The 14,564-nt window shown below is 34.8% G+C and overlaps 1 protein-coding gene across 3 annotated transcripts in view; it reads left to right on the forward strand.

The window, feature by feature from the left end:
- LOC144970115 (putative serine carboxypeptidase CPVL) overlaps positions 1-14,564 on the forward strand; it is a 75,760-nt gene that overhangs the window by 19,880 nt on the left and 41,316 nt on the right. For all 3 annotated transcript variants that reach the window (XM_078909352.1, XM_078909353.1, XM_078909354.1), the window contains 5 exons: positions 1,663-1,744; positions 4,254-4,387; positions 7,482-7,623; positions 9,092-9,150; positions 10,343-10,419. In XM_078909352.1, coding sequence (XP_078765478.1) covers positions 1,663-1,744; positions 4,254-4,387; positions 7,482-7,623; positions 9,092-9,150; positions 10,343-10,419 — 494 coding nt within the window. The remainder of the gene's footprint in view (positions 1-1,662; positions 1,745-4,253; positions 4,388-7,481; positions 7,624-9,091; positions 9,151-10,342; positions 10,420-14,564) is intronic.

A 14,564-nucleotide genomic window follows, 5' to 3' on the forward strand; every position in this document is an offset into this window, starting at 1 on the left:
TGACACTTCCTTCCCTTCGATTTGAAGCGGTATCCACACCGGTGTGTGTGTTTTTAAGTCCTGTTCCATGTTGAAAAGGTCGTATGCATTTGGTTCAGGGTGGTCGACATTGTGATGATGATGATGATGGTGATTTTGGTCTTCTGATACATAATACGATCGATGATTCTTAGTGTCGCTTTTAGCTGTGTGTGACGATGGTTTATGATGCTGAGGGTTGGTGGTTGGGTCTGTTTTTCGATTTACATACCTTGGACAGGTGCCCCACTTTGTTACAATGAAAACACTTCGCGTTGATCCATTTGCACGGAGTGCCTCGGTGGTCACTGCCGCAGCGTTGGCATTTCGATGATGTGTGAGACTGTGACGTTGAACTCGGGTTGGTGAAAGTTTTGTGTTTAGGTTTGTTGGCGTGGTCATTGTTGTTGTAGCGGTGTTGACGAAGATGGTGTATCTTATGGTCTTGGTGGGGGCCTGCTGTTAGCAAATCTTTTGCTCCTGTTTCTGATGTGGTCACAGCTTGGGCGATTGTGACTGCTTTCTGGAATGTGAGATCAGTCTCAGAAAGTAGTCTGCGCTGAATCTTTTCATCATTGATCCCCCTCACCAGTCGCTCGCACAGACGTTCATCCAGTGTTGTGCCGAATTCACAGTATTCACTCAGTTGCCTCAGTGACGCAATGTATTGATTGATGGATTCTGTTGGTGCCCTGATCCTATTTTCGAACCGGGTACGTTGCACGTATTTCAATGGTTTTGGCTCGAAGTGATTTTTCATCAGCTGGCAAAGTTCATCTGGTTTTAGTTCTTTGATGTTTCTTGGTGTAGCCAGATTCCTTAGTAGCCTGAAGTTTGATGGACCGATAATCGTGAGGAATATTGCAGTTTGTCTATTTTCGTCTTCGATCTGATTTGCCACGAAGTATAGTTCTACTCTTTCGAAGTATTCCGAGAATGACTCTTTGCTAACGTCAAACTGCTCTATCTGGCCGAAATTCATCTTAGTTTGCTTAAAATATGGTCTAGGAAGGTTAAATCTAATACTTTACTTGTTGATCCTCGTCGCCAATGTTGTATTTTTGGTAAGATGGTGATGATAAAAAGAGATCTAAATCAATGGAACACGAAACACAGCTTATTCGTTTTCTATTTACAACGGAAGACGTTGCTCTTTTCACCAAAGGTTTCCATACAATCACAAGAGTTACAAAAGTGACTCGTCATTCGTACATTCATTCATTCATTATTAATTTCTTAATACATTACAGTGCTCTAGCTCAAGATATTCATATTTTGTGAAAGAGCTTTAAATCCTCTTTCAGATGATACTAAAAATATGATAATATTCATCAATTATGAAAATTTGCCAAATTTGGTCTGAAAAAGTAAATCCTGCAATTTGCCCTGTGGAATCTGCCTTACTTATACAGTTTGCAATTTTCACCACGGAAATGCTAGATCTTTTTAAATGGTTGTATTTCTATCTTGATTATTATTGATTTCTTGTAATTTGATAATGAAATGTTCATTCTTCCTCTTCTTCTTCCTTTTCTTTTTCCCACTCTGGGGTTCAAATATAATTTAGTATCTATATTGTTAAACCTGAAGATGACCATCAACCCTTTTCCCTCTTTTAAATTTTTTTTTTATTCCTTTCAACAGATGGCACAGGCTACCTCAGTAAGTCCAACTGACGATGCTGTTTACCTAACTCCTTACTTACAGAATGGAGAGAGATTAGCTGGTAAGATTATGGATGACACATTAATATAATATTGTTATAAAGCTGCATGGATGGTAGGCTATATTACTTTCAGGTTAATTCAACAGTCCAAAACAGGATTTTAGTTCAAGAGGCTGTGAGCTTCAAGAAATTGTTTAGAACTGTTTTGAACATCCATTTTTCAATTTATTATTTTAAACATAAAGGTATACTCGGATATTTGTTTCATCAAAGAAAAATGGGGTCCCTTTACATATATATATATTTTTTGGTTTCTTTTCTCTCTTTTTTTTGGTTTTGGTTTTTGTTTGAAACATTGTTATGTCCCATAGTTATTTTTACACGCTCGTAGCAGCAGTTGGATTCTTTGCTAGTCCACTTCTTTTCACTATCTTCTATTGCCTCTCGTCATCTTTCATAAAGTCTCTTTGGCACTTTCCTTTCATTGTTCACACATTTTAAAGGGGTTTTCTGTAGCTCAGTTGATTTAGCACTTGCTACACACTTAAAAACTAATTCAATTTTACAAATGAATTGAGTGAAATACAAAGTGGTTATAATCTTACGCAGGATTTCTTTGAAATTTACCGCTGTTTTTGCAGTGTCAATATTTTTTCGATTAAAAGCACCCAGCTGGCGTCGCGGTAGACCCATGGAAAAATTACCTTCATGTCTTGTGTCAAATTTTGACAACTGTGCTCAACTGCATTAATTTTGGTGACATTCGGGTTTTTAATGACATCAGTCTAGACAGGCTGGGACCAAATGTCAATAGTGACATAAGACCGTTGGTGACTTTGGGTCAGGGATTGGGGCTAAAAAAAAAAAAAAAAGAAATCAATTCAAAACTCGCTCTGGCAGAGTAGCCTCTCTCTCTCTCTCTCTCTCTCTCTCTCTCTCTCTCTCTCTCTCTCTCTCTCTCTCTCTCTCTCTCTCTCTCTCTCTCTCTCTCTCTCTCTCTCTCTCTCTCTCTCTCTCCCTCTCTCTCTCTCTCACTCACAGTATTATATCTCTGTTCCACCCATCTATCTTCATGTCATGTTCACAGAAGTCATCTCGTCACAGAAAGGTAATTATGTTACAATAAGCAAGGATGATCGTAATTGTTCAAAGGCTCTTTTTAAATTTACTCTTTTACCTTTTTTAGATAGACTATGTTTTGCAATTTATTAAAGATTCGCGAATCTAATTTATAAACTGCATAGCCACAAGGTTGCAAAGGTATTGCAGTGTGCTTTGTAAAGTAAAAACAAATACTTTCTAGCCTTTTGGCCAAAAATTTATCATAATCTCTTGATGTAGTGAATGGTATGATTAATATTATAAGCCTTTAAGTTTTTTGAGAATGGACATTTCATTAAATCTTTACAAAGAAGTTTATTATATTATTAATGTGTTGATGCACCTGTAAAGCGCCTGGAGCCCTGAGCACTTCCTTGTGATATGGTTGACCGCTCAACAACTGCATTATATTATTACTATAATGTAACATAACTATGAAATTATATATGATATTGTAATTTTTACATTTTGGTTTGAGTTGGCAAATTGCCATTATTGTCACTGATTACATATATATAAGTTTTAAGTTAGCTGTCATCACTGATATGAACACTTTTTTCATAGCTATTTCTACAATAACAAAAATTGCAAAGCCCTCCAAGTGTTTTGAAAAAAATATAGAATGAGAGCCAGCTAACAGCTAAGGTAAAAAAACACCAGCGACTTTGGCCCAGTAATCCATATGAGACAGATATTGCTCTGCACATGACAATTTCGACAATATTTTACAAAGGAAAGAACAGCTTTGTATGTTCTTTAATCGAATACATGTAATACTATTGAAGTCTGACGTCATTGTACAGTAGACACACTGTCACAGACATTTTCCATGCATTATGTTCACTGTTTTGTTTCTTCTGTTGGTTAGTCATGGGATGTCAGACAACATCAAGAGCTTTGTTTAATAGCAGATGAAGTACAAATCTGATAACAGTTGCATTATTATGCTTTTGTGAGTTGTGCATTACTGTGTGGGTTTTGTATTTTGGGGGGGGGGGGGGGGGGGGGGGGGGGGGGTGGAGTGATGGAAGATAGCAATTTAGCATAAAGTTGGGGGTGGTTGGGATCACAGAATAGTGTGGGTGTGCTGGAGGTGATAGCTGAAATATGGATTTACTAACTGATCTCAACTCTCTTTCCTCTTCATTTGGTTTCTGAATGTCAGCCAAGACTGTAGCTGTGTTTTTGTTTTTTTTTGTAATTAGTTTTTCTTTTCTCTTAAGTCATTTCAGCTGTTTTCTGTATCTAGATTGACTTGAGAACTTTTGAAATGTTCCCGAGCATGCATTAGAGTAGGAAAAGAGGTGATCCCATAATATAATATTCTCTACCATTACAATTTGTGGTTAGCTTGAGAGAGAAATTGATCTGCCAAACTGGATGTTGTCTAAGTATTTATTTTCTTTTTCTTTTTATTATTATTTTTTTTATCAATATCGAATCGTTTTACTTGTTTCTAAATCTTCAGGAAAAAGTGCAAGCCATGTCTCCATACCACATTTTGAAGGAGGTTATGATCTTGACAGCTGGGCAGGCTACATCTCTGTGGGAGAAAACTCATCCAACCACTTGTTTTTCTGGTACTTCTGCTGCACAGGAAAGGTCAAAATCATATTTTACTTATTATTACTGAGATTGTCGAACGTCTTCAAATTACTTTCTATAACTATAAAACTGGAATACAATTGAAGTAAAGGGACTTGTGGTAATTGTCTGAATCCTGTCATAACCCATAGAAGGCATCAACACTGTGATACATGATAAAAATAGGAAGAATAAGAAGTCTAAAACCAAAGTGTGGATTGACTCAAAGTCTTGTCATCTGTTTTACAAAGTGATTGTAACTGTACTTCCTAGCTTCTTTACCCTTTTTTTGTTCTGTTTGTTTTCAATTGCATATATGTATGAATGTGTTTGTCTGCATATGAATGTGTATTATGAGTGTGTGAATATGAGTACTTTATTATTTTGTTTTGTTTTTCTGGACCGATAGAAAAGGGATTTTAAGGAAGAAGTCGAACCGTTGAAGTTGAAACCACTGGGTGGGATTCCTGTCTCTCATAGTGGGCAGGGAGGCACTTACTGTGTCTTCTATCCCCTTTTATCTTCTTTCCAACATGATCTCTGTCTTTGTCGTGGGTTGAAATTACTTGGTTTTGTCCTGGCACTGGCCAGATACCCTGGCTGGGAGGGAAACAGTCAAATGTATAGTTAGTTTTGGGAGATGATATTTTTTTCCTTGTAAATCATCTCTCTGTTATGCACTGTATTATGTTTAAGTTACATATTATATATGATTTGTGAACATTTGAGGGTATTCCTCTTAGTGGGGACCTGTACTTGTGTCTGAAGGAGACTTTCAGGTGCTCTTGGAAACTACGCCTGTTTCCTATTTGAACCAATTCCCCTTTGTCTTACCTTTTCTTGAGTGCTTTAATTGTAATTCTAGAACCTTTTACTATCCCATCTTCTTCCTTTTAACTGGTACTGATATGACCTTAATGTGTTGCAAGTGCCGTAAAACCCTTAAAAAACAAACAAAAACAAGTTGAAACCATGATACATCTTAACTGAATAATGTTGTCACGATTGCAAATAGGTTATACTTTAGCTGAGCAGTTTGTAGATTGACTTGAGTGAAGGTCACAGGGTCAAGCTACCTTTCGACGCATGGTGAGCGAGAAGCCTGATAGAGCAGGTAGATGCAGTAAAAAGGCTGTTTTATAATAATTTGTAATAAATTGTGAATCATGGTACATGTTTCTGATGACTACATTGTATGTTAATAACTGTTTTCCCATTATGGACATATCATTTTTATGTACCTTGATATCATTATAATAAACGAGAACTGCAATCAAATGCTTTATTTTTATGCTATTTCCAAGTATATATCAGGCCTGTAAATCTTCCGTCTATTGTTGGATATCCGACAGTACGATTTTGCTCTATAAGTGCTAATATTTAAAAAAAAAATTAATAGTAAAAATAAAATTCGTAATGTCAAAGAACAGAACCAATAAAAAAGAAAATAAAAGACTTTTATTTCGTTCCTCGAAAAAATCAGATTTTATTCCTTTCCAAATGCTGACTTAAAAAAAAACAAAAAAAAACTTTTTTTTATTTGTCGCATCAAAGACAAAACAAAACTTGCCGTCTACCGGTTAGCTATAATATTATCGTGCCACCTACACGCTCCACTAGACTGTGCCACAGCCTGCGAGAGAGGGTCTCGCGAGTCGTTGAACACACACCTAGTCAGTAAATAACGCACGTACAGAAGTGTGTCGAAGCGGACCGGAAGGTTTCTCTCTATTTTGCTACCGACACTTATGCATTTCTCCGGTTGTCATACCTTTTTCTCTATGATTTATTGGTTCAGTCCAGATGTAAGACGGAAAAAAAAATAATGCGAAATAATTATTTTTCTTCGAAATATATATTCTTCTTTGAAAGCTCTCACATGACCGCACCACCTCCTCCTCTTATTCTCTTCTTCTTCTTCTTCTTCTTTCTTCTTCTTCTTCTTTCTTCTTCTTCTTCTTCTTCTTCTTCTTCTTCTTTCTTCTTCTTCTTCTTCTTCTTCTTCTTCTTCTTCTTCTTCTTCTTCTTCTTCTTCTTCTTCTTCTTCTTCTTCTTCCTTTTCTTCTTCTTCTTCTTCTTTTCTTCTTCTTCTTCTTCTTCTTCTTCTTCTTCTTCTTCTTCTTCTATCAGAATTAATCCAAATAAACGAAAGAATCAGCGTAAACATTTAACACAAACAAACATGAGTGAAGATACGCAGCTTCTTCTTCTTCTTCTTCTTCTTCTTCTTCTTCTTCTTCTTCTTCTTCTTCTTCTTCTTCTTCTTCTTCTTCTTCTTCTTCTTCTTCTTCTTCTTCTTCTTCTTCTTCTTCTTCTTCTATCAGAATTAATCCAAATAAACGAAAGAATCAGCGTAAACATTTAACACAAACAAACAGGAGTGAAGATACGCAGCTTCCCGTGTCAAGCACGAGATACACATCCTTCAAATGGGTAGGAATTGTTCTCTTCCTTTCATTTTACAACTAACTCAGACCAGGGCCCTCAAATAATTTGGATTTTTTTTTTTGGTACCATAAAATGACCTCATTATAAATTAGTAGGGGAAAGTGACATGATTTGACTAGTCAATTGACGTGTCATGTCTGTGTTGTGTAATTAATCCTTATTTTTGTCCTGTTGTGTCTATTTTCGCGTGTTCAAAAAGTTCCGACAATTTTTCACCAACCATTTACAGGCCTGATATATACTCTTAAAAACAAGAAATTACAATCAATCCGAACCCACATTCTCTATAAGATTTTGGCACATAACAGACATAACAATTAACAACCCACCCTGAAAATGACCTCCAAATAAGCTTAGTGACTTCCTTCTATATTTCATTAGCTCTTGGTCTGTTAAGTTGCTATCTGAATCTGTCACTACCCCCTATTGTGATCATGATTTATCCAGATGATGATAGTCATAGTACCCTGAGTCTTATAAACAATTTTGTTTTATACTTTTAGTGTTGTGAAGGTACCATCGCCATTATTATGTACTATGATTTTTTTTTTCAGAACTATTCTTATGAGAATGAGCAACAGATTAAAACATATTTCCTCAGCCCCTCTGATCATATTGTTGAAAATCTATTATTATTATTTAAAAATTCATTTTATCGCCCCAGAACTATTCATATAATCAAAAGCTCAAAACAGACATCTCCTCTGCCCCTCTGATCATCTGGTTGAATGGAGGCCCAGGGTATAGTTCAATGTTGGGACTGTTTGAAGAGATTGGACCGCTAATGGCATTATCAAATGGCTCAGGTAAGCTGTAATGTGAAACTGATGCTATTATTGAAACAGGGTGGGTTGATCCTTCGGGGTTTGTCTTTGCTTTCTCTTCTATTTCCGTATTTCAATTGTTTGAAACATTTGGTTTTGCCTTGGGTATTTTGCTTTTAAGGGGATGCTCAGATCAGGTAGGCCTACCATCTTAGAATTTCTGGATCTGTTTGACGGTCATATTATCACCTATCTACTACTACTACTACTACTACTACTACTACTACTACTACTACTACTACTACTACTACTACTACTACTACTACTACTACTACTACTACTACTACTACTACTACTACTACTACTACTACTACTACTACTACTACTACTACTACTACTACTACTACTACTACTACTACTACTTTTTCTTCTGCTGCTGCTACTGCCACTAACAATTATACTAATACCTACTTCCCTTATATTTTGTATTTATTTCCAATTCCATTGTATATTTTTTCCAACAATAGTCTACACGTTATAATATTTCACTTTCTATACTGCATTACACAGTTCCTCCCCGCCCCCCCCCCTCTTTTGACGTAATTATTTGCGCACCTTTTATAAATATCTATTGTTTTTTACAAAGGAGCATACTATTTCCTGCCCATCAATGTTTTTGTTTATTCATCTTAACAACGCCACTACCACATTATCTCTTTCGTCTGTAGTGTTTTATTCATCCTGTTTTGTTGAGAAAGAGGAAACCTGAAACGTCCATATATATCTGTTTTTGTAAATTAAATTGAAGCTTACATTCAATTTCACATTGTTATTTATTTCTTCGAGCTTCGAGCAGAAACATTTACATATTGCACAATAGACTATCATTATACAATGTTGAAAGTAATTAAAGCTGTGTGGTTTTGAACTAAAACCATTGTATGAAGCTGGATGTATTGTTTTTTTCTGTTTGAAGGGATTGCCACTATGTAATCAGATACATATATCTCCAAAGCACATCATCGTTGTTAGTGTTAGTTATTAGATACATGCAACTATTTTGAGTGTGTCACTCTTGATGGAGATTTTGGACCTGAGTCTTGCTGGAATGGTGATAATGACATTTAGTCCAATGTTATTTTTTGAGTTTGATTTTTTTATTTGGTAGAGCAATCATCTCACAATAGACTGATATTGATCTTGGGCTCGATCCAGGTTTTTTTTTTTTTTTTGACTCTGCAGTGATTGGGAAACTGGTTTTGTCAGAACTGCCAGAGAGAACGTTTAGCTAAACTGGCACCTTCTCTAAAGGGTAACGGTTCATTTTTCCAACTCCAGTTTTATAGGCTGACGACAGTTTTACTATTTACTATGTAATTTTTTGTGTTTGATTCAGATTTATTGTCTTCTGCCCATCAAAGCTGATATAAAATAAAAATGTCTATGAAATGAAAAATGAAATAAATCAATAAATCCAACTTTCTTCCCCCCCCCCCCCCCCCCTCCACAGTTACAACAAGAGATATTTCATGGACAAATGATTTTAATGTTATTTTTATAGATAGCTTGGTAAGTTGACTTCATTTCAGACACTATGATACATGCTTTTTCTTTAAAATATCAAACTGAGAAATTAAGGAGCAGGCGCCGGTGTAGGTTAAAGATCTGAACAAGTGTGTATGAAAGGTGCTAGAAAGACTGCTTTTTTGGGATGTTTTTTTTTTCTTCTTTTATTTTTCTTTCTTTCTTTGCCTGGCACCTTTCATACACACTTGTTCAGAGCTTTTTCGCTAATGAGATGAGAATGAAACAGTGTTTTACGTCTTGGAATGGCTAAGATCCTAGTGATCCAAGGAAACAGAAAAAAATATATCCACATAAAGTCACACCTCAAACATCCTGATCCTTTTCTGGTAATTTATCTGTTTCGTTTTGTTTTGGCATGTACATTTGCAAATGACAATGGAATGCCGAACGAATGGTTGTCAGATTTATCTTTGTATGTGAGCTTAAGAAAATATTTTAAATGATTGAATTTATCCACAAAAAGGCGATCAAATGTGTAAAAATAATTGTATTATAATTTGCTTTTATTTTTGCATTCATTACATTTTCTTATGATAGGAGTTGAGTTCTTAACCACATTTAATTTTAGTGATAAGATTTAACATGATATGGTAATTTATAGAGCTACTATCTCCGTTTTAAAAATGCTCAATGATACTGTATATGCTTAGGTCAGTACTGTTCCCTGAAGCATATCCTTTTTCTAGATGTTGGGAATATATTTCAAGCTGTTTGTAAAGTAGGTTATGATTTACCGCATTGAAAGTTGTACTCAGAGGAGCTGCAGAATCACATTGTCTTTCACAACTTGTAGATTTTATGACACCATCTTGTGCTCTTTGTAATATTTACAGTTTTATAAGTTGGCTGAAATTTGGACTTGATGTTGTTAAATGCCAATTATACTTTAATTTTCATTTCAACTTTTTGTCAGTTTTCTTTAATTGAATTCAAGCCAGAGATCACACAATACATTTTTTAAAATTTCACGATATAGTTTTAAATGATAATGACATATCCAATTAAATTACAAATGGTGTTTAGACATATCCAATTAAATTACAAATGGTGTTTAGACATATCCAATTAAATTACGAATGGTGTTTAGCTTATTGCACACATATGCATATGATGTGGTAACATTAAATTGATATATATTTATTCTCATTACCAATACAAACATTATATATTTCAGATAGATACTGGATTTAGCTACTCTGATTCTGGTCAACGTACAAAATCAGTCAATGATGCTGCTGAGCAGCTGTATGAGTAAGTTGCCATTTTTTTTTTGTCTTAGTGATAATTAGCTGCTAGAAGCTGTGGACTGTACTGTAAAAAATAATAAACAAAATTGAATAGACGGTGGTCCATCTGGTTTTTATATGATCTAATTATATTTTTATTGTTTTTGTTATTGGCTGAGGAAGAGTTTTGAGCCTGAAATGTTTCGTGTTTGGTACTTTGTCCTCTTTTGAAGCTGTAATATTCATTTTTGTTTATTTAATTTTTTGTCTTGTATGTTTACCCAATATTAAATCCAATTTAGGTCCACCCAAGCCAAAGCTGTGTATTTAGATTTCATGTGTTTTTTTTTTCCTTTTCTTCTTTGTTGTCATTCCAAGGAAGCTAAAAATTATTTTATAGGATTTAAAATTGAGGGATTTTGCAAGAGGTGTACTGGGTGAGCATAGAGAAAGCAGATTTCTACAGGTACCAATAGCTATAAGTTTTGCGTTAGTAAATCCCACTTAGTGCTTGAAAGATACCTGCTTCCGCCTGGGAGGAATTTAGTGCTTATGAAAGGTTCCTGATACTGGTACTAATCAGTCTTGGAGGAACCATAGAGGTCATTTGGGATGTTGTCTATCCCTCAACGTCTTTTCTACCCCTCCACATAGCACTTTGCTCTTACTCTTGAATAGGTCCATTTTTGTTTTGCCTTAGCCAGCTTTGCATCTTTTGTCAGTGAGTTTTCACCTCCCCCCCCCCCCCCCCCTTGTTAATTGTCTCTGTTGTATTAATTAATGTAATTTGTCATTGATACATGTTATGATAGCATTTGAATGTATCCCATTTTATGAAGGACTTGCGTCTTGTATCTGTGTTGGACTTTTGGTCTCAGAGATTGTAACAAATAAACGTCATTCGTTTTGTGCTGTTCCTTTATATATGGGTCACATTTACTCCCTTTATCTTTCTCTCCAACAATTCAATTGCTCCAGGAATCTTATTTTATTTTCTGTTTAAATTTCTTCCCTTATTGATGCATGATCCAAGTTTCAAATCAATATTTGTGTGCTGTAATTGGTCTCCATTGTTAGGAAGATTAACAGAAGCATGAAGTGAACCTCACAGAATAATTAGGTATCATGACCGATTTGTTTAAAGTTGCCTTTCATTTACATGGACTTTCTTTATTGATTAATCTCTGACATCATAACACCACGTGCTGATTAACAATTTATTGTAGTTTGTTAAGGAAAAAAGATGGTTTATTTATCCAATATTTTATTTAATATGTGTAACTTATTGATTTTATAAAGGATAATATTTCTTTTGTCCATTCAGAACTCATTGACTTGACATTTGTGAATCTAATAATTTTTTAGGATATGGTTTGTGTTTCTAATCATGCTCATTTTTTCAACATCAGAGAGATATTATTGATTTCATGTAATTTTGTAAGCTCCATTTATTTAAGCAATACTAACGATAGGATTTGAAATCCACAATGATATCTTCTTTTTCTTGAAAAAGTAGAGGCAGATTTTGTTGGAGGAGATGTTTGGTAGAGGGGGAGGGGGGGGGGGGGAGGGTAATCAGTCTACTGTGTATCATATACTTTAATTCATTAAAGTATATTGAAAATAACTCTTTCAGATTCATGGACCAGTTTTACGAGATCTTCCAGATTCCAAAGCTAAAGATCTTTACATCTGTGGTGAGGTATGAAAGGCGACATATCCTTTGTCTGAGCAATTTGAAAAAAAATAAAAATCTAAATGTTATTTGGCTCTACCTCAAAGAAATAAGCATATATCACTTCATATGCCTGTGTTTTTGTTCAGAATTGGTTGCTGATTGACCAGTAAATTTTCACTTTTTCTTCACTTTGAAAGATTGTTCTTTTTATCTAACATTGTTTCATTTTTTTGTTCTTTGAGTTTATTTTAGAGGTTTAGGTTTATAAGAACATTGAGTTGGATTTTTTTTTGCTTTTATCTTTTATATGTTGAGGACAAAGTATGGGTCATATTGCATTAAAACCTAATCTGTTTGAATACAAATGGTTTCTACAGAGAATAATAAGGATATAACGATGATAACGATATTATGTAAGTTGTTGAAGAAAAGAAAGGTCAGCCCCATAGAAATGGTAGCAACAACTATGTTAGTCTACATAAGAAAATACTATAAAATAGTGTTTTAAAAAAAATGTTTCTTTTCTGTATGTCTGATAAAGACCTCAGTCTGACAACTGAATGGTCAGAAGTAACACAAGACCAGTGGTGGGGTCTTTGATTAGTTGATGGTTGGAATAAGAGTGGATGGGGCGTTTGGCTCTCGAATATTTTTTCGAAGTAGCTGTAGCATGATTGTACGGTTGGTGAGCTCATCAGTCATAAGTAATTTTTAAAGGGAAAAAAATGTCTTTCTCATTTTGTATATTTTTAGTCTTTATATTGTCATTTTGTATATTTTTAGACCTTGTATTTGGCATTTTATATATTTTTAGTGTTTATATTTGTCATTTTGTATATTTTTCCTATGGAGCCCAACATATTAAAAAATTTTTTTGTTTATTTTTCAGTCTTATGGAGCCAAATATGCATCAGAGTTGGCAGGACTTATTAAAAGGGATAGATCAATGAATTTAAAAGGAGTGCTTCTTGCTTCAGGACTTATGAATCCTCGGCAGGTAGTGATTTTGATAAGCTTTTTAAAATTAATTTTATTCCCCCCCCCCCCCCCCCCCCCCCCCCATCTCTCCTCACGCGAAGTGTTGCTCTTCATAACCTTATTAGATAGATCTCTTATGTGAAAACGTTCTTCAATTTTTTTCTTAACTTGACCATGTATGTAGCGCAATATCCTCTAAACTTGCTCAAAGGGCTTTACAAGGGGTCCCTAACCAACAGCAACACTTAACATGTAGGACAAGACATGATGTTTGTTAGGCAATATTCCAATTTTTTTTTTACAACAGAGACAGAGACAATGTTTTACACAGCACGGTGAGAGAATGTAAGTAAAGAGCCTTTTCTAAGGACTTAACTATGGGCTGCTCAAAGGTGGACCTGAACTCAGAACCTTCTTATCCGAAGGCGAGTATCATACCACTATAACCACATCTTCTCATCAGTTGCAGTCATCGACAAGTCAACTTCAATGCAGATATGCCAACCAACAACTACCTTGACAATTCATTTTGTTCATATTTTTACTCAGAATGAGCATATTTTTTTTTCATCTTTTCAATCAGAGATTCATCTGTATATTTTATATATAATAATAATAATAATAATAATAATAATAATAATAATAATAATAATAATAATAATAATAATAATAATAATAATAATAATAATAATAATAACAAGAATATTTGTATGCACATAATCTTATGTTAAAAGATTCTAAGCACTTTACAATTTGAAAATAAAGTCATTACCACTTCCAAAAAAAGGAATAGATAGATAAAACTATTTTGACATAGTGAAAGATATAAACAAACTCTGCTATTCAGAGGTTTGAATATACACAGGCATTTCCATGTTGATTACTTGTGTAACTCTGGGTGGGGATCCTGACCTCCCATAGTGGGCAGGGGGGTACATACTGTGTCTTCTATCCCCTTATATCTGTTTTCCAACATGCTTTCTGTCTTTGTCTTGGAATGAGATTACTTGGTTTTGTCCTGGCCCTGGCCCGAGTCCTGGCTGGGAGGGAAACAGTCAAATGCATAGTTATTGTTTTGAGAGATGATATTTTTTTCCTTGTAAATCATCTCTCTGTTATGTATTATTATATTTATTTTTATGTATGATGTAAGCATCTGAGTGTATTCCTCCTGTTGGATTTTGTGCTTGTGTCCGGATGAGACTTATAGGTGATCTCAAGCTAAGTACATTGATGGTATGCTCTTGGAATCTACATCTGATCTCTATTTGTTCCCAATTCCCCTTTGTCTTACTCTCTCTTGGGTGCTTTAATTGTAATTCTAGAACTTTCGACTATCTCATTTTCTTCCTTTTTACTTGCGCTGATATAACCTAAATGTGTTGCAAGCGCCGTAAACAAAACAAACTTGTGTAACTATTTATTAAGCCAATCTGCAATCTTATGGTGAATGCATCTCAATGACAAACTGCATGCAATCTGTTTCAAAGCTGAGAATGAGTACTACTTCTTTC

Source organism: Berghia stephanieae, chromosome 4, assembly GCF_034508935.2.
Source record: "Berghia stephanieae isolate SIO BIC M18660-M18661 chromosome 4, UCSD_Bste_1.3, whole genome shotgun sequence".
In the NCBI taxonomy this organism is placed as follows: Eukaryota; Metazoa; Mollusca; class Gastropoda; order Nudibranchia; family Aeolidiidae; genus Berghia; species Berghia stephanieae.